Source organism: Anomalospiza imberbis, chromosome 27, assembly GCF_031753505.1.
Source record: "Anomalospiza imberbis isolate Cuckoo-Finch-1a 21T00152 chromosome 27, ASM3175350v1, whole genome shotgun sequence".
Classification (NCBI taxonomy): Eukaryota; Metazoa; Chordata; class Aves; order Passeriformes; family Viduidae; genus Anomalospiza; species Anomalospiza imberbis.
This window is the reverse complement of record NC_089707.1, coordinates 1,469,937-1,493,270: the sequence shown is the minus strand read 5'-3', so window position 1 is coordinate 1,493,270 and position 23,334 is coordinate 1,469,937. Positions and strand designations below refer to the sequence as shown.

Sequence of the window (23,334 nt, the reverse complement as noted above, 5' to 3'; positions counted from 1 at the left end):
CCAGCAATCCAGAGCGTTTTGGGAGCTCCTCAGGGTGGGGGGCCGAGCTTGGCTGCACAACCACCTCCATTCCTGGCAAACCCTGCCTGGTCCTCCTGCAGCAGAGGCAAAAAAAAACCCCTCATTCCAAGTGCCAAGGTCCTGCTCGAGGAACAGCTGAAGTAGGAGCTTAAAATGTGCCTCATGCTCAGATTTTGAGGCCCTGGAGCAAGAATTTGAGGAAAATCCAATTCATCCTCATGCTCAACACACCAGGGCACAGCAGCAGCTGTAGGGAACCACTGTCAGAGAGAAGGATGGTGAGGGCCAGGCAGGGGGAGCCTGGCACAGGGCTTTGGAGACAGGGAAGACACTGAGATCAGCAGATGTCACATCAACAGCTGTGAGGGAAATGGCTCTTCCAGGATTAAATATCTGCCATGGAGTGGAACTGGGGTATGACACCACAATATGGTGATTTCCATACTCCCACCTGGAGTGTTGTGTCCAACTCTAGGGCCCCCACACAAGAAAGACATGGACCTGTGGGAACAAGTCCAGAGGCCACAGAGATGCTTCAACAGCTGGAGCCCCTCTGCTCTGGAGCCAGGCTGGGAGAGCTGGGGGTGCTCCCCTGGAGAGGAGAAGGCTCCAGGGAGAGCTCAGAGCCCCTTGCAGGGCCTGAAGGGGCTCCAGGAGAGCTGGAGAGGGACTGGGGACAAGGCCTGGAGGGACAGGACACAGGGAATGGCTCCCACTGCCAGAGGGCAGGGCTGGATGGGATATTGGGAATTAGGAATTGTTCCCTGGGAGGGTGGGCAGGCCCTGGCACAGGGTGCCCAGAGCAGCTGGGGCTGCCCCTGGATCCCTGGCAGTGCCCAAGGCCAGGCTGGACAGGGCTTGGAGCAGCCTGGGATGGTGGAAGGTGTCCCTGCCCATTGCAGGGGATGGAATGGGATGGGCTTTAAAGGTCCCTTCCAACACAAATATTCTGAGATTCTGTGATAGCTTTGGAAAAGCATTTTGGGCAATAAATTCAGCCACATGCTAAAGGGATTCAACTCACTTTCACTGTCCAAGTCCATTTACTCCAGAGGTAAGAGTCTCCTTCCAGGCAATAACTGAGGAAAGCAGACACCAGCCAGGGGCTCTCTGCACCATGGAAAGGCCACAAAAATGACCCCAGTGCTTGGGATATGGGACTTCCCACACCTCTGCTCTCCAATCCCATTGTTAGAAGATGGGAACAATGACAGCACTTTTGGTCAAAGCTGATGAGGCATCTCTAAGAGTACAAACCACAACAAGCCACTCACACCAGTCCCCAGCACAGGGGATGAGCCTCATCCATCCATGTGCTGTTCTTTTACAGAGAAAACAACATGCAGTGGGAGACTTTGGAGGAACACAGAGATTTTGCCATTTCCCTCTGCCAGATAACTCCGGTTACCTAGGAACAGACACTTCTCTGATGCGGCCAGTTCTCCTCATCAAGCACAGGATGAGCATTTATTGTCTTGTGATCAGGAGAAAAACACAAACAAAACCCAGAGCTCCACAGGTGACATGAAACATCACACACAGACACGCCAATGTGACGCCCGACCACACCAGGAGCCAGGGCCGGGTTAATGGTGTTAAGAACTTTTAGAAATCTAATGTAAACATTTAAAAACATACAGAGGAGTCAAAAAAAAAAAAAATTAAGCCATTTGTTCAGGCAGTGCGTTGGGTCAACTTTCTGGAACTACGGTTTCTGGCATCGAAGAAGAGGGAGGGGATGAGATGGAGTTCCCACCTGAGGCGCACTGATCTCCACAGGGATCTCAGGCAGTGCAGGCTAACGGGGTGTGATTTTGGTGTCCAGCTCCAACCACTCCAGTGGGCAGGCTCCCAGGCACCCCCTCTCCTTGCATCAAACATTTCCAGCGTGACTGAGGGTGGGTGCTTCAACACAACCCCCAGATTCTCCAAGGGGAAAATCCCAAAGAGAAGCAGGATGTGGAGCCCCCAGCAACGCTTTTCCTCTTGGTTCCTTCAAAACCTCCAACTTGACACACTGAAATGGGGCAGGTATCAAACAGTTTTGAAGAATTTTGGCAAGAGGCTGAGGATGGTGAGGGGCTTGACTGAGGGACATGGGTGCACCATGTCCTGGCTCCCAGGTGTGGCCAATCCCACCTTCGGCCCCATTGACCCTCACTCTGTGGTGCATCCATCGTATTTCCAGGGAGTCAACACCAGGCAGTTCTTTCATCACTCCGATGGCAAGCGACAAAGAACACTTAAAATTACACTTGACACTAGACAAAGGCACCTAAAAGCTTCACAATGCCATCAGGTCATGTTCTGTTAAGAGGGCTCCACGAGCTCGTCCTCCCAAGCACATTGCACACTCTCCAGGAAAAACCCCCTGGTGTTGGGAGCACATTCCACGTCCCAGAGCCAGTGGAGGGTTGCTCCTGCAGCAGGGGTCAGTGTGGCTGTAAACGGAAATTCGGGGAAATCCGAGGTTGCTTTTGCTTTGGCCCTGGTAACACAGGGGTCGTGCAGACTCCAGACTGTGCTTCCCTCATTATTTACAGTGACACAGGACGAGTTAGTAGGGAAACAGGGAATTCTGCAGGGGCGAGGGGGAAGCGGGAGCTCTCCTCTGTGAACCGTGATTTCATTACATAAGGCACATGTAGAGAAAAATTTTCAAAAGACCATTTGCAAATCAATTCCACCTAGCTAAGACCATGTCCCTGTCCCTTTCCAGGAGCCAATTTTGTTTTCCAGTTGCTCAGTGTGAATTTGGGAATTTGGAATAACCCCACGAACAGCCTGCCAAGGCAGCAGGCTCCGGGTGCCCAGGGTGCCCAACCCCTCCTAGGTCTCCCAAATGGAGCACTCTGGATCACTGGCCAAAACTTTGAGAGCCAAAGACTTGGAACACTCACTCCCTATAAAAAAATTGGGATCTGACCTCCCAGTTTGGACAGGTTTTAAAAAATTCACAGCAGGCTGAGGGGGAAGAGGAAACCGCAGCCTTTGCTGCCTGGATCGCTGTAGGACACAGGGAATTGGATGGCTCAGGCACAGAATGGAGATGAATGACAAGGTGGAGGATAATCTCAGGGAAAACAATCCCTCTCAACAGCTTCAACCTCCCTTCAGCTGATCGTTGGAGAAAGGCAGGAATCTCTCTCTCATGGAAGTCCTGCCAGCCACAGAGCCAACAGCAGCCATGAGGACTGACAAGCTTCCCTTGGTCTCCCAGACCCCACTGTAATATCTGGAGTTCAGCTACACCAGCAGAAGGCAGAACTAAACTATTCATTGTAGCAGAAGACCACACTGGGGCTCCAGCACTGAGATCAATCATTATCTTGCATCCAGCACAAAACCTGGCTGGAGGTTACATGGCGGGGAAATCTCGTGCCGAGTCCCTGTACCAGGGTGAACATCACCAAGGCCCAGTGTCAGCTCTGCACTGGTTTCCACTGGGCTTTGATTCAGGCTTTAGCAAGCAATCACGAACCTAAGGAGATGAATCTGCACCTTTGGAACACACAGATCCGGCAAGAGGTTTTGGCAGCAGGGAAAGCAAGAGCTGTAGCATCACAACAGTCTGAGCCAGGCAAAGGACGACTTGTGGGGACTTCCCATCCGAGGACTCACCCAGGGCACCTCTGTTACCTGCAGGGATCCTCCCACGGAGGGTGGAGCTTTCACAAATCACTTCATTGTCACCAGTACCAAATAATTGAAGTGCTGCATTTCCCTTAGAGTGAAAAATTCCACATTATTCATCCAGGAGAGTAAACACCAGTTGCTACTAATGCTCTGATTGCTTTTGCTACAGACGGCATGGTGCTGTGCTGGGCAGTCCATGGAAGCTGAGCAGGAGCAGGGGCAGGAGCAGCTGTGGGAGTGTTGCCATCGTGGGGAAGCTGAGCCTTTTCCAGGGATGGTCAGGAGAGGATTCCCTCAAGCAAGGGCAGTGAAGGGTTTGTTCTCACTTTGCAACGAGGCAAATACTGGTGACTCAAGGCAAACAAAAAGCTTTCTGCCATGGCCGTGCAGTGCAGTGCAGCGGGAAGGGCTGAGAGCACGGATATTCCGCAGGGATCAGGAGACAAGAACCAGAAAGGTCCCCGAGATGAGTGGGGTGCTTGAGGGGGGGAATGCAAATGATCTTTTCCAAGAACAAGAATAAAAAGACCAAAAAGGAGAGACTCCAGGCAGTTTGCAGCTGTTGCTGCTTAAGGCCATTGGTTTGCAGAGGGGTAGTTGGGCACTGTGGGATACTCTGGCAGGCTGTTCCCAGAAAAATTGCTGTACTGGGCCTCCCTGCTGGGAGGGTTCCTCCATGCGCCACTGTTCCACTCATCTTGAGCCTTCTGGAAGCTTCCACCAGCCCCTCGGTAGATTTTATGTACCTAAGGGATAAAAGGGAGGACAAGAGGAGAGTCAGCTCCAGGAGCCCAGAGCTGTGCCCCTGCAGAGCCACTTGGCAACAGGATTTGTTCCTGTCTCTGTGAAGAGCTGAATTTCCGAGGAACAAAGCACAAAAAATGCAGTAATACAGTGAACAGAGATGCAGATAGAGAATATCAACACAAAACCTGTAAACATTTAGGCTGCCTGCCCAGAATTCAGGTGGGGGATCCCACAGCAAGGCAGCCAGCCCAGGCTGGGGGGTTGAAACCTCTCCAACACAGAGCCCAACACTACTGCTTCCACAGAGCTTCTGTTTTCCCTGCCTGACAAAGCTTTCCAGAGAGTCCTACTGCAAATCCTTGTTTCTGCAGAGACCCAATTCCCACCCTGCCACCTGGTCCCCACTGCAGATGCTTCACCATTGACCATCCCAAAGAGCAACAAATCATGGAATCACAGAATTGCTGAGGCTGGAAAAGACCTCCAAGACCACCAAGTCCAACCATCAGCCCAGCTCCACCATCATGTTCACCACTAACCCATGTCCCCGGGGGCTACATCCACACATTTTTTGAACACTCCCAGCGATGATGATTCCACCCTGGGCAGCCTGTTCCGAAGTTTTACAATCCTTTCTGTGAAAATAAATGTTTCCTAATATCCAATCCAAACCTCTCCACTTTACAGAGCCTCAGGTTGCTCCATAAGAAGCTTGCTTTGCATGACACAAAGCAATAGCACCACATGACACCGTGACAATTTCCAGCCTGAGCTGTCTTGATTTGTCCTCCAGAAACTCTGAGAGACATCAACTGACTGCACTGTGCAACCTTTCAGAGCAGTGATGGCTTGTGGTGGCTGCTGAGCTGCCTCTTCACATTATTGTGATACACAGCAGGGATTCTCCAAGGCAGAGAGAGATCTGAAGAATCCCAGAATCCCAGAATGGTTTGGGCTGGAAGGGACCTTAAAACTCATCTCATTCTGCTCCCCTGCCATGGGCAGGGACACCTACCACCAGCAGAACCTACCCTTATAATGCAGATGAGCATTGCAACTGCTGACATCGTGAACATGATGGCAGGGAACAGCATGAACACAGCAGCTGCCACGCTGGTGCTGAAGAAGGTGATGGCTGCCAACCATCCACTGGAAGAAACAGAAAAAGAGACACAATAGCATTATAATCTGCTTTTCAAAGTGTCCTTGTTATCAGAAAAACTGTTTATGTGCTTATAAGGCTCTGGCACAGGGTGCCCAGAGCAGCTGTGGCTGCCCCTGGATCCCTGGAAGTGTCCAAGGTCAGGCTGGACGGGGTTTGGAGCAACCTGGGATAGTGGAAGCTGTCCCTGTCCATGGCAGGGGGTGGAACAGGATGGGATTTAAGGTCCTTTTCAACCCAAAGTATTCCTTGTTTCTGTGATTTATAACCCAAAAATTATAAGGCAGCTTCTACGCTCTTGAAAATGAAATTAACAAGGAAGACAATTGACAGAATTCAATGCAGGTGTTTCCCTGAGATCTCAACTCTCACTTGCCAATATCCCTCACTAATCCAGCTGAGAGCTTTAAGGGACAGCCAGCTGCATGGATTTTGGGAAGGGAAGACATATTCCCAAGGTGCTTTTGGTTGTGCATCTAGAGACCAGAACTGGGATCAGGGAACACCAGGGTCCTGTCATTTACACTCCATCTCTATTCCTCTGCTGGCAAAAACCAGGTGAGACATCAGCAATTCTGAAACCAGAGTGTTAAATGGAGTGCTAAGACTTTCCATTACTTGTAGTTTCAGCAGGAATTGCTCTCAAGTCTCTGCAGACAGGAAGTTAAAATGCCAAACAATTATAACACAACCAGGGACAGACACTAACAAGCTCCCATTTATTTTAGGAGAACTCTCACAGTACTTCTCATAGGCCAACAATGAGTCACCACACTCAGCTCACCGTGTGCTGCCCACACTGAGGGCAATGCTCAGCCTGACACGGGCTGCTTGCATGGTAAAAGAAATGGACACTGAGGGAAGAGGCTACAAAGAGCAACCAGGTGAAGATCACAGAATGGTTTGGGTTGGAAGGGACCTTAAAGCCCAGCCAGACCACATGGGCAGGAACACGTTCCACTAGACCAGGTTGCTCCAAGTCCCATCCAATGTGGCCTTGATTTCTGCCCAACGCAGCAATGAAACCTGAATTGTGCACCCCAAGAGCAGATACAGCTATGCCACTGGGGAAATCAGAAAGCTTCTTCCTCTCTACCTTGTACAGGCTCCCATCAGCCTCTCCAAGTCCATGGAAGCAGCCACAGCCCAGAGCTCCTGAGCCTGCTGGAACATTCCCACTTACCACGCTCCCCATCCAGAGAAGCCGATTGCCTGCAGGACCGTGAGGAGGAACTGCGCCCCAAAGATGAAGAAAAAGGCCATGAAATTAAAGGAACTGTCCGACCTGTGGAGGAAGAAAGGAGGTCAGGGGGGCACTGGCACCTTGTGCTGCTCCACATCCATGTCTGACCCCACCACCACGTCCAAACCCTCCACAGTGGTGACTCCAGAGGGTTCCCTCCACAGCTGCGTGCTGGGAGGCTTCTGCCCCTTCCGTGGCAGTGAGAGTACACAGCTTCATGACTCAGCAGCACAGATTGTCTCCTGATAATCTGGCTCTTGCAGTTGCTCTCCCCAAGGAATTGCACGTATGATGACACACAAGAAGAGGCTGAGGGACACGAGTCTCCTACATAGAGAGTCTGAATCATTCTCTGACCGAATGTCAGCCCAGCCTGACACCTGCCCAGCTCTGCCCTGGCAAGGAGGCATGCAGGGGCCTGATGCTGGCAGGCAGAGCTTGTCCATACACTAGAAAGGATCACTGAGCATGAACATTCCAGCTGGGAATGTCTCAGTGTCTGCTTGTCATCATGCTCCCACACCCACAGTAAATAATCCAGCACTGGGACATCACAGGAGGGAAAACAGCCATGAGAGAGGTGGGTGGTACCCTGAAAGCAGAGGCACACTCCCCATCTCTGCAGGCTCCCCATTCTCAGGATGTACAGGTGAGGTCCTTGAGTTTATGCAGGTTCAAAAGTAGCATGAGAATGACCCCAAGGAAGATGCTGACCAGAGACATTCACAGTCCCTGTCATGGGTGCACTGGGGGCCCAGCACTGCCCCGCCCAGGTCTGGGCTCTGCCACAACACATCTTCGTGCCATCAAACCAGCCACTGCAGGCACATCTGAAGTTCCTCAAACTATCATCTTTGATGATACAAATGATTCCCATACTCTAAGGAACCCAAAGGGCTAATGATTTATCTACAGACCTACAAAAAATGCTTCAGGTGCTTGTGAGGCAGTTTGGTACAAAGAAGAGTTAGGAAAAGAGCTCCAATCACTGCCAGCTCCTGCTTAAACCCTGAAAGTATTTAAATGCTTATAATTTTAATTATTTTTATTATGCTAATGATTGTTAATTTTATAATTCTAGCCCCTGATGCCTTGGGAGGAGATGAGGGAGGTGAGGCACGTTGAGAAGCCTCCAGCCAGACCCACACTCCTCAGAGCTGCCTGCGTTGGTCTGGGTCTCTGTCACAGATGGTGGCTTTGGAAGATTTGTTATTCTTGAGTATCCTCACAATCCCACCCTTCAAATACCACCTCAGAGTACAGCACTGAGAAGGCAATACTTTAGGCAGGGGCCTGCTGACAGTGGTGCCTGTCAGAATCCAATTAACAAGGATTAGGCTCGAGGCTGAGCCTTCAAACAGATTCTTGCAACTCCGACCTGAAGGGGCTGGAGGAGTCTTCATTTGAAAGGATCTGCAGGAATTAGTGGGGATACAGAGAAAAGGTGATTTCTCATCCAGCTTTCTAGTGCAGATTTGCTACAGCTTTGCCCTAGCACCAAAGCTCTGCAGCTAATTTAATTTGGGATGCAGTGGGATGACGAAGGTTTTACAGAAGCATCCTCACAGGACAGGGTGCCAGCACTGAAGGGTGGCCTCCTCCAGGACAAGGAGGGCTGATTTTGCTTCTGGAATCACCACTTGTGATTCCAACAGTGCTGTCCATGCCTCTTCCCAACTGCTGTCCCAGGGGATGATCCCTGGGCTCCCCACTCTGTCCCTGGGGTTGAGTCTTTTTTTAACTGCAAGTCTCTGCACAGAGTAACCTCGGGGACCTCTCAGCATTCATTGCATAAACACGTCCAAACAACGTTCAAGGAATAATGAGAAACGGCCCTTGTGGAGCCCGGGGGAGGTCAGCAGGGAGGAGTAATTTTTCCCAGACTTTAGAATGGAAATTCCTCTTTAAACAGAGCTCCAGCACTTGGAGGCCCTGGGGCTTCAGAGCTTGGGATGGAGACAAACTCCGGCCCCACAGGGCAAGAGTTCAGAGCTGGGATTTTCACGTCATTTGGAACTTTGAGACAAATCCAATCCTTCTCTTTCCAGCAGAAATGACCCTCCCCTGTACTCCACTGATGCCACTGGTGATTTAACAGCATCCAACATCCAGTGCCCAGTGCTGTGGGCACACAGAGCATCAGTTCAGAAGCGCATTTAAACAATTAATTCATCATGGGCTAGACAGGACCCACCTGTCACCTCCTATTTCCATCAGCTGCTTTTGCTGCCGTCCAAACCAGCTCATCACAGAGTCTGGTGAATAATCAAAATCCAGAATATCCTACCAGGAACAGCTTTACCCTCAGGGGGCAAACCTCTGACTGGGGTGTGGGGTGTGGTGGTGGCACTAGGCAGGCCCCTCCTTTCCCTGTGTCAGGCTGGGAGCTGCTCAGGACCCTCCTAGCTCTGCCAGGCTTTACACATTAATGTTTGAGTGATGCCTCGTGGTCCACAGCAAATGCAAATGATTATTAATTAAAGCAAAAATGTAGGATGGCTTTAAATATTTGTGGAGTTTCAGAAGGACTGACTCCAGGGAACTGCTTTTATCTAAACAGCTAAGCAGACAAGCTCTCAAGTAGCTGGAGACAGGAATCAGAAGAGTTCTCAAAAACTAATAATAGTCTTCCATCAAAATAAGCCTCAATGAAGCTTTACCAAATTAGTACCTATTTTAATGCTGCACTGAGATGAGGGTGCTGCTAAGTTTGAGACATTTAAGTAAAACAGTAATTTAACCCTCTTAGAAGTGCCAAACTGCTCACCTCCAACCTTATGTGGCCCTCAGTTCTCTGTCTAGCATTTAGAAGTAGCCACATCCTTCTTCATTTTGAAAGTAAACAAGACATTCAGACATCAGGTGCTGAACCTTCATCCCAGCCAGAGAGATCTCCCCAAGCAGCACTCCCCAGTAACAACCAGGGAAACTTCCAGAGGGAACTGCACCAGAAGCACCTCCTGGGCTGGTACTCACCGAAAGGCTTTGTAGGCAGGGCGGAACCAGCAGACGTAGCCACAGGGGCTGAAGAGGATCAGCCAGAGGATGGCCAGGCCAAAGTTGACCCCGTAGCCTCCCCCGATCCACCAGGCCAGGCAGGCGATGAGGTTCACGGCCAGCGTGATGCAGTAAACTGGGGAGAGGGCAGAGGAGAGAACGTGGGGTGGGGCACTTCCAGGATTTTGGGAGAAAAGGAAACGAAAAGATAATGGCTGGGGCTGTGTTAGGGGGTTGGACTGGAGCTCAGGGAAAGGTTCTTCCCCCCGCGGGTGCTGGAACTGCCCAGGCTCCCCAGGGAATGGTCCTGGCCCCAAGGCTGCCAGAGCTGCAGGAGCGTTTGGACAGCGCTGCCAGGGATGCTCAGGGTGGGATTGTTGGGGTCTCCTGGTTAACACCAGGAGCTGGACTGATGGTCCTTGTGGATCCCTGCTAACTCAGGATATCCCAGGACTCTGTGAAGCCCCAGGGTTACAATGGGAAGGGTCCCTGGGGCAGCAGTGCAGCTGCTCTGAGCGAGCCACAGGCTCCTGTGTGACCTGGAGCTGGGAGCACAGGAACATCCAGCTCCAGAGGGATCCTGTAGCACAGGGATCAGGGAACTCTTTTACAACCTGTCAAAGCATGGAGAGCTTAGGCAGCAACTGATGTGACCAATACAAGACTCAGGCCACTGTTATTAGGAATTATGAGCAAGGTCTAATTTCCATTTACAGTAAAACTCCTTTGTGAGAGGAGAGGGGGTGACCCTAGCCCTGCCCCCGCCTCTGAATGATTCTGTGCTTGCTGGGGCTGCCTCAGGAGCTATCTCTGAGCCACCTCAGTGCCTTGCAGGCTCTCTCTCTCTGCTTCCCTGGGCCTCTGAGGAAGCCTGGATATCAGCTTGGGGGCTTGGCAGTGCTGCCTTGAGCAAGGGGATAAACAAACTCCAATCAAGCTGAGAATATGGGACCACAGGGGTGGCTTAGAGGCCTTTTCACATCCCTGTTCCTGTCACTTGGATAAAAAGGAACAGTTGACAAAGGCCCCCAGGGCACAGCAGTGCTGCACTAGGTAGCAGTATATGAAGGGATGCTGCTCCCCCATTTTCTGGGAGCTCACATCCCTGGAAAGAGGGTTCAGCCCCAAGCCAGGGGCTCCCCACAGCTGTCCCTGCATCCCCCCAGGCTCTGCCAGGCTCAAAGAGGCCAGTTTACAAGCTCCTATTTTGGAGAACTGGTGGTGACTCTTCAAACCCCTTGTGGTAACCTGTATCAACAAGCACAGAGAAAGGAGAAGGTGGAAGGTCCAAACACCAAAGGCCCTCCAGCACAGCCTGGTGATGAACTCATGGTGACACTCTGGACCTCGGCCTCAGCTATTCAGGCAAAATTAAATCCCTGAATTTCTCTTCACCTGTGCCAAGGAAACGTGTCCTGCCCATTCCCCACTTCACTCCCTGCCACGGCTCTGCAGCTCATCTGCTCATCACTGCCTTGGTCCTTCTGACTCTTCCCTCTCCTCCTGGGCACTGACCCACCTGCCTTCACACAGCCTGGGGGTCCTAAACAGCTGCAAGGTTTTATGGTCACAAAATCATACTGACAACAGAGTCAGGGGAACAAAACCTATACCCAGCTGCTATTTCTGACTTACACATGGCCTGAGAGTAAAATAAAACATTGTTTTACTGCAAAGAAAATGTCTTCTGAGTAGCTAACAAAGCTTTGTACACAATGGTTCGGATGTGTCTTAATGTTGGGGGGAAGAATATTATTTATTTAAATTAATTAATTCTAGGTATTTAAATGAACAGTTTGTAGATTCCCCATCCATGGAAGTGTCCCAAGCCAGGCTGCACAGGGCTTGGACCACACTGGGACAGTGGAAGGTGTCCCTGCCCATGGCAGGGGGTGGCACTGGATGGGCTTTAGGCTCCTTCCAATCCAAACTATTCTGGGATTCCACAAATCTATGATATTTCATTTACACATCAAGTAGCTGTACTTCTCCCAATATTCATTTTCAGGAGCTCTTTATTCTCCAAAAGTTGCTTATTTTAAAACACCCAACAAAACAATACCAAGCCAAGGGCATCTGCAAAGTTTTAAGGAACTTTTGTCTCTCCCTGTGCTTCAGGTCGGAGTTTGTTCTCCAGCAGTGGGAGCTCTGGTACAACCTTCCCCAAACCTCCCTCCACCTTAATCCAGTGCTCACATCCAATTAAAGTAATGAGCAATCACCCTCCCAGCAACGACTTGTGTCTTTCTACTTTTCAAAGCTGGCCTTTTCTTGTTTACCTTCTTCCCTTTACACATCTCTCTCCAACCCACGCCAAAAAATCAGGGAGACCCCCAAAGGAAGTGTACTGCAGATGGAAATGTGAAACTCCTGAGTGCAGGAGATGGAAATGTAAACCTCCTGGTGCAGATGGCAGTTCTCCTGGCCATGCCCAAATCCCTGGCTCTCCTCCAGCCTGCCATTAACTCGACTGAGGGACTCTTTGTTTTGGGAGAGAGGAGGACAAAGGCGGCTTTACAGCTTCAACATCGCACCAGTGAGTCTGGAGGGACAGGCAGCTTCTTCAGGCAAGAAAATTACAGAGCTCATTGCAGCAGCTCCACATAACCAAAGAACAATGGAGCCATGGATTATGCCATTATTTATGCACACAAATCTCTCTCCTACACACATCCCGTGCATCTGGAATAAAAGCCACGCCACCAAATGCAAAGCTGGCAGAAAACAAGCTTTCCTTCAGTGAGAAGGGTAAAGAGGATGACAAGCATTTGGGGGGAAAAAAGATAAGCAAGGCAAAAAGATTCTTAATCTTCCAAAGCATTCCCTGTGGTTTCCTAGGCCTGCCACACCGATTTCATTCCTTGCAGAAGAATGGTCAATTTTCATTCCTGGTTTCTCAATGGCTGAGGCAAACAACAGGAGCCCAGGGCCAGGAGCTCTGTTCACACAGAGTATCAGCACACCACCAGCTGTGACAGGAGCAGTTCCCAACTCCAGCAGCATGTTTGGGGGGCTCTGGAGCGCTAAGGAAGAGCCAGCATGCAGCTAGAAGATACTGCTTCAATTGGGAAGGGAGATGTGGGGATAAGAGGGAATTCTGGCCTTTATAGAGCAAGGTGGGGAGCCAGGTAGCAACAAATGGGCCACATTTATTTTGTCTAAAATTCTCCTATTCCTCTTACTTTAGGGGAACTGGGAATTTCCTTAAGGCAGCTATTTTTGGGAGTTAAATAGGGTTTACAAAAAGGCTGGAGATGGACTTGGGACAAGGGATAGAGGGACAGGACACAGGGAGTGGCTCCCACTGCCAGAGGGCAGGGCTAGTTGGGATATTGAGAAGGGATTCTTTCCTGGGAGGGTGGGCAGCCCTGGCACAGGGTGCCCAGAGCAGCTGGGGCTGCCCCTGGATCCCTGGCAGTGCCCAAGGCCAGGCTGGATGGGGCTGGGACAGTGGAAGGTGTCTCTGCCCATGGCAGGGGTGGAACTGGATGGGCTTTAATGTCCCTTCCCACCCAAACCAGTCTGGAATTCTATGATCATCTGACATTAATAAAGGTATCAAATATGGTCTGCTTTCTCCCTCAGATTTACTATTAGACTTTTCCAGCACTGATAGCCTCCTTTCTTCAAGATCCCTCAAGGATTTAAGGCACAAAACCTTAAAACTCAGGTATAAAGTTATATTAGAGTATTCTAAGGGGGATCATTGCTCCTCATCAAAACTTTAAAGCACACTGAGATCTATAGGGTTTTAATACACAAATACCTTTTTCCAGCACAGGTGTTTTTATTCAACTTACAGATCCACACATGATAGATTCTCTTCACCAGGAACTGGTAATCGATGGGGATTTCATCGGCAAAATTCTGGTAGAAACATGGTTTCAGAGGGATGAACTTGGGGAGTGGTGGGAAGTTATTCACCTTTTCTGGAACACAGAATACAGATTTCAGCTGGGAGAAGAAATGTGTTATATCCTCCACACCTTCCCAACAGTGCTGCATGTTCATCCTCTCCCTGGACCACAAATATATTGGTTTTCTTCCTCAGCAGTGGACAGGACATTTGTTATACTACACTCAAGGCTGACAGAGGGGAATAGGAACCAGCTAATAAACATCACGTGGATTTACCACCTTTACACATCAGTGTGAAGTTGTATGAAAGGTGCTGCAAGGAAAATAAAAAAAACCAAAACTTTAAATAAGCTCCAGGATGAGCTTACTCAGGAAGGGGGAGGTGTCAGCAACATCTGGGGGAAACAGCTGCACAGAGGTGTTCAGTAACAACCCTTCAGAAATCCACAGCAAGAGAAAAGAAAGGCTGGGGAGTGTCCAGACAAGCAGATTTACCTTCAGCCACCAGCTCTGGGTAGGCAGGAGCATGTCCTGGCCATAGGTCAGGCCTTAGGAGCTGTTGTAGCCTAGGACTATAAGGAAGGGTGCCTGAAGGCATCCCCAAACTGGAATTGTGTCAAAGGTATCATCCAGTTCCTGGAAATAAGTCAGAGTTGGGAAGGAATTCCTGGAATTCCTGGCCCAGGCACAGGGTGCCCAGAGCAGCTGGGGCTGCCCCTGGATCCCTGGCAGTGCCCAAGGCCAGGCTGGATGGGGCTGGGAGCAGCCTGGGACAGTGAAGGTGTCCCTGCCATGGCAGGGGTGGCACTGGATGGGCTTTGAGGTCCCTTCCAACCCAAACCATTCTGTGATTCCATGATTCTGTGTCAGGGATGATCTTGTTTTGAAAACACACAAGATTTTTAATGGAAAAAGGGTACATTCAAGTTTTTCCTGCAAGGTTAAGCCATAGGGGAAAAAAAAATAAGAAAAAGCAGTGCATTCAGAGACAATAAATCAGCAAATGCTGCCAAAAGCTACATGGTGAAAAAACTCTACCTTGGGAAAAATTTCTGTTTTAAAATCAAGTAATTAAATGCCTAAATCCTCTGCTGCTGTCAGCTCCCAGATTTGTCTGTGTGTGCCTGGATGTGTGCTCCTACATGTTTGGGAATGTTTGCTCTTGCCTTCCAGAGCTGATTAAAGTTTGATTCCAGGGCATTGTGACTAATTGTCTCTAGCCTCCTTCAGCCCCAGTAAACAGAATTAAAAACAACCAGAGGAAGAGATGAAGAATGTCCTGGGAAAACCTCCAAATGGCACAGGAGACAAGAGGAAATGTCTGAACAAGAACTGTCAGCACAAGAGTTCCCCTTCCCTTCCCATTATCTCCGGCTGAGGAGACATTTTGCAGGAGCAGCTCCTCAGCTCCGTTTGAAGGTTGGCAGGGAAGAGCCTGGAGCTGCAGCCAGGCTTTAGGAAGGAAAAAGGCTTTCCCTCATGCATATTTTCACACAGAAAATATGGTGAGAACGCCCACTGGGAATACATCAGAAGTAGCTATGGAATAATGTCTGAAGTCACCAGCCCAATTTGACTCCTCCTGATAAAAACAAACATCAAGTCTCTTCTGTCCCTCCTCACCCATCTCCCTTAAACCCACTTTACATTCATTCAGATGCCCTCCAAGCTGGTTTGTGTTACTGGTTAACACCACTGCTGACTTCATCCCATGGAGAGCTGATGGCCCACGGATGCTGTCACAGTCCACAGCAATTTGGACTCCTCTGCATTAATTTTTTGTTTGCTGTAAACACCTAATGGGATTTCTCCTGCACAGTGTGTCCCTGCAGCCTAGAAAGGGATTTAACAATGCTGGATCAAGGGAAAGGCAGGGGACACAGCTTTTAAAGCTGAAAGGACAGGTCTCCAGGGAAGCCAGTAAGACCAAGATTAATCAAACACAGAAAAAGCAGATTCTCTGACTTTTTTTTCCTTTTTTTTTTTTTTTTTTTTTTTCTGAAGGACGAGGAAACTTTTGTTCTGTTCCTTTTCAACAGCTGAAGCTGCGGATTGTTCCTTCGGTTCTGCTCTCTCCCATTTTCTGTCACGGACAGCAGAGCTGCTGCCAGCTCCCAGTGCAGAGCTCCCACGTGGTGGGGCCAAAACCAAGCAGCCACTGCAGTTTGTCATTTTTCAAGCTCATAAAATGGTCTCAAAACCCCCATGATTGTTTGCTAGGTACACAAAGCTGGGGATTACACCTCTTCTCTGCTGCTGCCCACCTCCTCCCACCCAGAGACCCTGCAGTTGCCAGCTGTTCTGGGTTACTTCTGAGATTAAACAAAATAAGTTACATTAAAATATCCCCTTTTATGTCTGACTGCAGAGCTTGGAGTGCTGCAGTTTTCCCATCAAGGCTGGGATCAACACATCTAATCAGCAAATGCATCCCATGCTTTCAAAAACCAAACTGCATCACCCATGAGCAGCAGCTGGAGGCAAATTCCACACTTCCTCTTATTTTAAAAAAAGTTGGAATTTTGTTACTAATTTCACTGCAAGTATAATTCAGATGGACTAATGTAAATAGCACAGCTAGGAACGCTGTGGAAAGCCTCTGGAAAGAAGGAATGATTCTCATGTACTTTGTTTCTGAATAAATTCCACTCTCATAAAAGTTTCAAGCAAGTCACACCTGAACCTTTATCACTTGAGCAGAAACCTCAGGAGACAGATCAGGACACAGCAGGAAAGTGAATGTGACCAAGGCAAGAGAAGTAGCTGAAGAGCTTTAGGGATCACCAAGGTCCCAGAGAGGGACACAGGTCACATTCCTGACATGTTACAGGCACCACAGCACCACGAACAACTCTCTGAAACCACTCTCCCTGCTTGCTGTACCTGAGGTGCTCTTACCTGCCATTTCTAATACTTGTGTTCCCTGGTGAGGTTTCAGACAGAACAATAGATCTGTTGAAGAAAGAAAATCAGGTCAGCACATGTCACTAACCAGCACCCAGAGAACCTCCTGGAACTGGGAACATTCCCAGTGTGTGACAAACAAGAGCCCAGGCTTCCCACTACAAACTACTCGCGTCCATCACCCAGAGGAGGAAGGCTGGAGCCTCCCAAAAAGGATCCCAATTTCTCCTTGTGCAGAGAAAGCTCTGGCAGCACCTCATTCAGCCACTTGGAAGGTTTGTATTATCCAGCAGCAAACAAATGTGCCCCTGGCACCGCCTGGCAAAGGCTGAGGATGCTCAGGGAGCCCCTGCCAGAACACCTGCAGCTCCCAGGGGCAGCCACACAGGTCAGGGTGGGACCCAGCAGAGCTCATACATTGGAAGAGAAATGTGTAGAGCTCACCAGACTTAATGCCTCATTTAGGTGTTGAGATGATTTGTTGGCTCCTGGCTCTCTGTGGTGTTTCCCAACTCCTGGAACAAACAGATAGTCCCTGCTAGCTGGGCACTAAACTTCTGCTTAACAAACAAAAAAAAAAAAATCAGCTGGAACCAAACTCAACACCCCTTGTTCTTTTAGAAATTCTGCACAAATGCAGATTCATTCTTCCTGTTACCACCACTGAGAGTGGCTGTAGCTCTGGCAGAAGCAAATCCTGGGAAGTTTACCCAGCATCAGCTGTGCTGCTGATTTTGGCAGAGTTGATCCCACTGATGAAATACACAGAGAGGTCTTTGCTGAGTTTTAATTCCACCTCTTCTTCCTTAAGGATAAAAACACCATGTGTCCCTACCTGCAAATCCCAGAATGGAAACACAGAACACACAAACAAACCCTGCAAACCAGCACTGTGGAGTCTGACAGAAATTAAAGCAGTCTAGACTAAAGTCTGCCCCTAAAAACACCGACAGCAGCTGCAGCAGCAGTGGGGTCAGATCAGCCACACTGTACCCAAATCCCTCAGGATTTACAGCAGCTGGTTCTGCTGCAGCTGGCTGCTGTCCTCCCGTGTGCCCCAGGTAAGGTCTGGAGGCTGCAGAGCTGGCACAGCTGTTTTCTTGGGTTGCTTTTGCTTTTCTGGTTTTTAATTTGAGCTACTCTAACCCAGCCTGTGGAGACAACAGCACCCGGGACTATACCAGCAGCCTGCTCTTCCCCTGCAGAGATGTACGAGCTTAAGTATGTTTGCACAGAGGAGAACATGTAACTTTCCTGGACCAGTCTCTAAGAAGCCCCAGTGTGGACAGGAGGCTCTGTCCCCTTGGAGCTGCTCAGGGATCCATCCCTGCCACAGCTGAGGCCTCAGGGCTGTCCCTCAACACCAACTCTGCCCAGCACTGTTTTGTAACTGATGGTTTGGAAATGGGAGCCTTTTGCTTTGCATTTCTCAAATGGGTGAAGAGAAAACAAAGGATGAAGATGGTTAAGAACACCACTAAAACTTCACCCCACCCTTCTGCAGGTGCTCCCAGTGGAGATCTGTGAATTTCAGGGGGACAACAAATGGCCCATGAACACCAACTACACTAAAGCACTAAGAGAGAGGAATCCTTTACTGAAGAATGAGTCTGCAAATCAGGTTCTTCTTCAGAAGAGGATCATTTAGCTACTGCACTTCAGTGCTGGTGTCCTACAGCTGCAGAGGATCCACTGGAAAAGGGATCAGAAGGAAAGACTGAGGGGGACATTCCTGGCTTGATAGAGCCAGACAATGGATTTCCTGCAATGGCCAAACAATGGTTTTCCTGTGCCCTCCTCTCAAGGAGACCTGTGGTGCTGTGGAGAGCACTCAAATACTCAAATAAATACCCCAGACAAAGCAGCATTCTGGTGAAGCACCCCCTTCCATAGAAAGATGTGGTTTGGATCCACAAAGCAGCATTAAGAACAATTCTTTCAGCAAGAATAAGCACACAAGGCCATCTTTTACACTGAGTAATCACTTCCTGAGATGTGCTGACCTTCCCAGCTCCTGATAAAAGGATAGGGAACGTCCTCCCAAGAATTTCTTCCCAATATTCAATCTAACTGTGCCCTCTGTCAGTTTGAAGCCATTCCCCCTTGTCTCTTCACAACACCCTCTTATAAACAGTCCCTCTCATTTAAACATGTAAATCAGATCCCTATTCACCTGGATATTTTCAGTTAAATTGAGAATAGGTGAAGCCCAACACCCTGCACCCACTGCAGAGATCTTCTTCATCTATAATCCACTGCTTGTGGAGGGAGGAAAAATCCCACACATGCTAAGGAAACTGGTGTGAAGTGAGCTTCCTTTTTCCACTGTGCTCATCCATGCTCAGTGAGTAACTCTGAAGTTCTCAGTCCAATGCACATGACTCAGGAGTCCACTGGAGACACTTGGAGCTTTTCTTCACCAGGATCTTGCAGACAAAATGCCCTGTGTCAGTTCCAGGGACACCACTTCCCTCTCAAACCAAGACACAAACACAAACAGTGCTGTTTTTCCAGGCAGACAACAACACGATGCCTTTGAATGTGAATGCAGCATGAAACACTGCACCACCTCAGATTAGGGAAAAATTTGTGAAGGAATACCTGTGGGAATCTGCTTTGAGGCACATTTTGAGCATCACAGAATCTTGGAATATCCTGACCTGGAAGGGACCCACAAGGATCATTGAGTCCCATGCCTGTCCCTGCCCAGACACCCCAACAATCCCACCTGGGATTGTCCCTGCCCAGGCACCCCAACACCCCACCCTGAGCATCCCTGGCAGCGCTGTCCAAACGCTCCTGCAGCTCTGGCAGCCTTGGGGCCGGGACCATTCCCTGGGGAGCCTGGGCAGTGCCAGCACCCTCGGGGGGAAGAACCTTTCCCTGAGCTCCGTGCCACGGCCTGGCCCAGCTCCAGCCCTTCCTGGGCTCCTGTCCCTGTCCCAGAGCAGAGCTCAGCCCCTGCCCCTCTGCCTCCCCTCGGGAGGAGCTGCAGCCCCCGAGGAGCCTCCCCTCAGTCTCCTGTGCTGCAGCTGAACGAGCCAAGTGCCCTCGGCCGCTCCTCAGACCCTTCCCAGCTCCGTGCCCCTCCTTGGGACACTCTCCAGCAGCTTTGGATCCTTCTGACCTTGTGGTGCCCAAAGTGCCCCCAGCACTGGAGGTGAGGCTGCCCCAGTGCAGAGCAGCGTGGGACAATCCCTCCCTGGGCCTGGTGCCCCCAGGACAGGGTGGCCCTTTGGGCTGCCAGGACACAGCGGTGACTCAGATCCAACTTGCCACTGACCAGGACCCCCTGGTCCCTTCCATGGTGCTGCTCTCCAGCCTCTCATTCCCAGTGTGTCCCTGCATCCAGGGCTGCCCCGTCCCAGGGCAGGATCCAACACTTGCCCTTGTCACTTGTCACATGGCTGGGGGTTGCTAAGCCCCAGCGTTTGTCAGGGACTCTCTGGGGCCTCTCTGCCTTCCAGGGGGTCAGCAGCTCCTCCCACTTTAGTATCCCCTTCATTTCTGCTACTGCAAATGCTACTCCTCAATCCCCTGCTTTATTTTGCCCACATAAAGTAGTTTTAGAAGTCTGGTATTTCTCCCTACTGTTTTCTCCACTATCACAGAAGGGTGGCAGAGAATAAATAAAGGCCAGGCCAAAAGAGGAGCAGTGACAGGGAGGTGGGAGAGCTGAATTCATTCCTGCTTTGTCATAAACCCACCAAGTGACCTGGAGCATGTCCCCAAGACCACATTCACAGGACACTGGCTCCTCTTGTACCCTGCAGATGTCACAGCCAATCTCAGAAGAGCCCAAGATCCCAAGCTTTCCATCCAACAAATCCCCCAGTTTCTGAGTCCTTGCTTTAGGATATTTTCTGTACTGCCTTTGTATTTTCATTCTGATTTGATGACTCTGCTCCCAGGGAACAAGTGGCAGGACAAGAGGAAACAGCCTCAAGTTGTGCCAGGGGAGGCTCAGGCTCAGGTTGGACATTAGGAGGAATTTCTCCATGGAAAGGGTGGTCAGGCTGTGGCAGGGACTGCCCGGGGAGGTTTGGAGTCCCCATCCCTGGAGGTGTCCAAGGAAGGCCTGGATGTGGCACTCAGTGCTCTGGGCTGGGGACAAGGTGGGGATGGGTCACAGGATGGACTCGATGACCTTGGAGCCCTTTTCCAACTTTAAGGACCCTGACTCTGTGATGCAGTGAGGCCAAGAGCTTCCACACAATCCTGTACTCCAGGGTTTCATCCAGAGCACCTTGCCAAGAGCACACAGAGGGACAGGATCCCAGCACAGAGCAGAACTGTCCACACTCCCTCATCAACAGGGATTTAACGACAGGAACACAAGCGGAATGAGGAACCTGGGCAGCCACACAATCCTGACAGTGGTTCAAGCTGAGCCTTTGGGGAGGGCCATCAGACTACCAGGCTTTCAGAACCCACCCTGAGCCAGCAGACCCCAGACCTTTCAGAAGAGCCTAAAAGGAACAAGACCCCTGCAGGGATCCTGGAGATGTGGATTTGAAATCACCCGGCTTGGTTCGGCAGAGAATCAGCACAGCCTCTGCTGCTCCCAACACAAGCAAATACCTTTTTGTGATCTCCCCAGCTGAATTTAAAGAGAAAGTGGTGGCTCTGCACTGGTTTCAAGACAAAAGGCTGGGTTTGAGCCTCTTCCAGATGTCCAGCTCTTACCAGGAACTTCCCAGAGGGCCCAAGGCAGCAGCAGCCACTCCAAAACTATCAGCTCAGCTTTAAACCCAGAGCTGACACAGCCTGGCTTTGGTGGTGTTTCCTCTCCCTGACACATCACCAGCCCTCACAGGGTGGGACACTGTCCCTGCTGTGACACAACCAGCCAAAAAAATAACTCCAAAAGCCACCCAGCACAACCAGGGAGAATGGGGAAACTGTGGCAGCAGTGCCCTGAGAAAAGGAGCAGGGGACAGTGAAGTTACAAGGGTTATCCCGCTCCCATGTCATTCCAGGAGGCTCGTGGGGACTCTCAGCTATACAGGGGCTCCTGCTGCCCCATCTCCCCCCATCCTGGAGCTGGGGACACAGCAGATGTGGAAGAAATTCCCCTCAGGGCTCCCCCAGCCTGCTCACACAGCCCTGAACCTGCTGCCTCAGCAGGTGGGCAGGAGCCTTAATTTGCCTATGCAAAACCCACAGCAGACAAATATTGATTTTGGTACAACCACATGCAGAAGTGAAGCGTGGCTGCTCAGGAACAGAAGCTCGGACAGCTCAAGAAGACAGAAAGCACAGAAACACCCGTGCTTAGGACAAAAGCCTGTTCCACCCCTTGTCACCTGCTCACCCCACACAGAAGAATTGGACTGCAGACAGCAGCAAAAATATTAATTAGCCCAGAATAACACAGAAATGCAGAACAATCAATACACCAATTGCTCAATTTCTAACCCACTGCTCTCTTCATCACAGGTCCCACAAAAGAGTTTCTTGAGAGAGTTACAAAACGCTGAGACCAGAAATTAGAAGGGGAAATTAGAAGGAGAAAAAAACCTACAACATCCAGGTGCCGTCTATGGAGGACAACACGCACATCTCCGGCACCCGAACCACACAGATCAGAGAGGTTCACCCTCAACAGCCCTGGAGTCACGAACCTCCCGGGCGGGAGCGGGGCCGCTGTGCCGCCCTGTGCCCCCGAGCGCTGCCAGCCGTGTCGCCAGGGCCAAGGGGGAGGGCAATTCCCGAGGGGCCCTGGGCAGCGGATGGAGCCGGCAGCCGCCGGGGGTCCCACACGGGACCCGGCCCGGCTCCTCCCGCCCGCTGGCTCCCGGCGGGGCTGCCCCCGATCCGTGCCCCGCGGGGGCTGGCCCCGATTCCTCCCCGCACCCCGCGCTGCCCCCGGTACCTCCCCAAGCCCAGGCTGCCCCACGGCCCCCGGAGCTGCTCCGTGACCGCTCCCCGGGCACCCCCCGTTACACCCCGGCCTGAGGGAGAGTCACCGCCCCCCGAGACCACCCGCGACCCGTCCCCACCCCCAGCTCCCCCCCACTCCCGCTCCCCCGCCCCTCCTCCGTGGCTCCCCGCTCCCCTCATGCCCCAGACTCCCCGCTCCCCCTCCCCCGGCACCCCCCGACCCTCAGCTCCCTCTCCCGGCCCCCAGCTCCCCCCAGCCGCGCTCCCCCTCCCCGACCCGCGTCTCCTCCATCCCTCCGCCCACGTCGCCCCCGGCCCGCCCGCTGCCCCCGGCCCGATCCCCCCGCGCCCACCTCAGCGAGCGCCCGGTCCCGCTCCCCCGGGCCGCCGCGGGGCGCGCTGGGAAACAGAGTCCCGCCGGTAGCCGCCGCCGCTGCGCGCCCCGCGTCCTGGACTACAACTCCCAGCGTGCCTCGCGGCGCACACCCACCGCTGTCATGTGAGGGGAGGGGCGGTGGCGCGGGACGGCAGCCGGGAGGGACAGAATTGTCCGAAGTACCGGGACCGACCGCGCCCGGGGGAGCTGCTGGGCCGGGCCGGGACCGGGAGCGCTGGGGGCGCTCACCGGGAGAGGAGAAGGCTCCAGGGAGAGCCCGGAGCCCCTTGCAGGGCCTGAAGGGGCTCCAGGAGAGCTGGAGAGGGACTGGGGACAAGGCCTGGAGGGACAGGACACAGGGAATGGCTCCCACTGCCAGAGGGCAGGGCTGGATGGGATATTGGGAATTAGGAATTGTTCCCTGGCAGGGTGGGCAGGCCCTGGCACAGGGTGCCCAGAGCAGCTGGGGCTGCCCCTGGATCCCTGGCAGTGCCCAAGGCCAGGTTG

At 51.5% G+C, this 23,334-nt stretch overlaps 1 protein-coding gene across 3 annotated transcripts; it reads right to left on the bottom strand.

Annotated features, from left to right (window-relative positions):
* Nucleotides 1–1,455: 1,455 nt before the first annotated feature.
* On the bottom strand, nt 1,456–22,835 carry SCAMP4 (secretory carrier membrane protein 4). 3 transcript variants are annotated; one of them, XM_068174179.1, is made up of 8 exons: nt 22,805–22,835; nt 17,013–17,083; nt 16,563–16,616; nt 13,607–13,735; nt 9,786–9,942; nt 6,750–6,851; nt 5,436–5,553; nt 1,456–4,403 (listed from the first exon to the last, which is right to left on the bottom strand). In XM_068174179.1, the coding sequence occupies exons 3-8, from the start codon at nt 16,567–16,569 to the stop codon at nt 4,227–4,229; spliced, it is 690 nt and encodes a 229-aa protein (XP_068030280.1). In that variant the 5' UTR covers nt 16,570–16,616; nt 17,013–17,083; nt 22,805–22,835; the 3' UTR covers nt 1,456–4,226. The 3 variants fall into 3 exon arrangements, with proteins under 3 accessions (XP_068030280.1, XP_068030281.1, XP_068030282.1); XM_068174180.1 differs by lacking the exon at nt 22,805–22,835 and adding an exon at nt 22,193–22,216; XM_068174181.1 differs by lacking the exon at nt 22,805–22,835 and adding an exon at nt 17,279–17,480.
* Nucleotides 22,836–23,334: the final 499 nt, after the last annotated feature.

What these genes read in the sequence shown, in the direction of transcription:
- SCAMP4 (XM_068174179.1), bottom strand. An exon ending in AATCTATCATGTGTGGATCT is followed by an intron (nt 9,943 to 13,606) that starts GTAAGTTGAATA and finishes CCCTCTCCCCAG; the next exon opens with TTTACTGCATCACGCTGGCC. An exon ending in TGCTCATCTGCATTATAAGG is followed by an intron (nt 4,404 to 5,435) that starts GTAGGTTCTGCT and finishes TTTATCCCTTAG; the next exon opens with GTACATAAAATCTACCGAGG.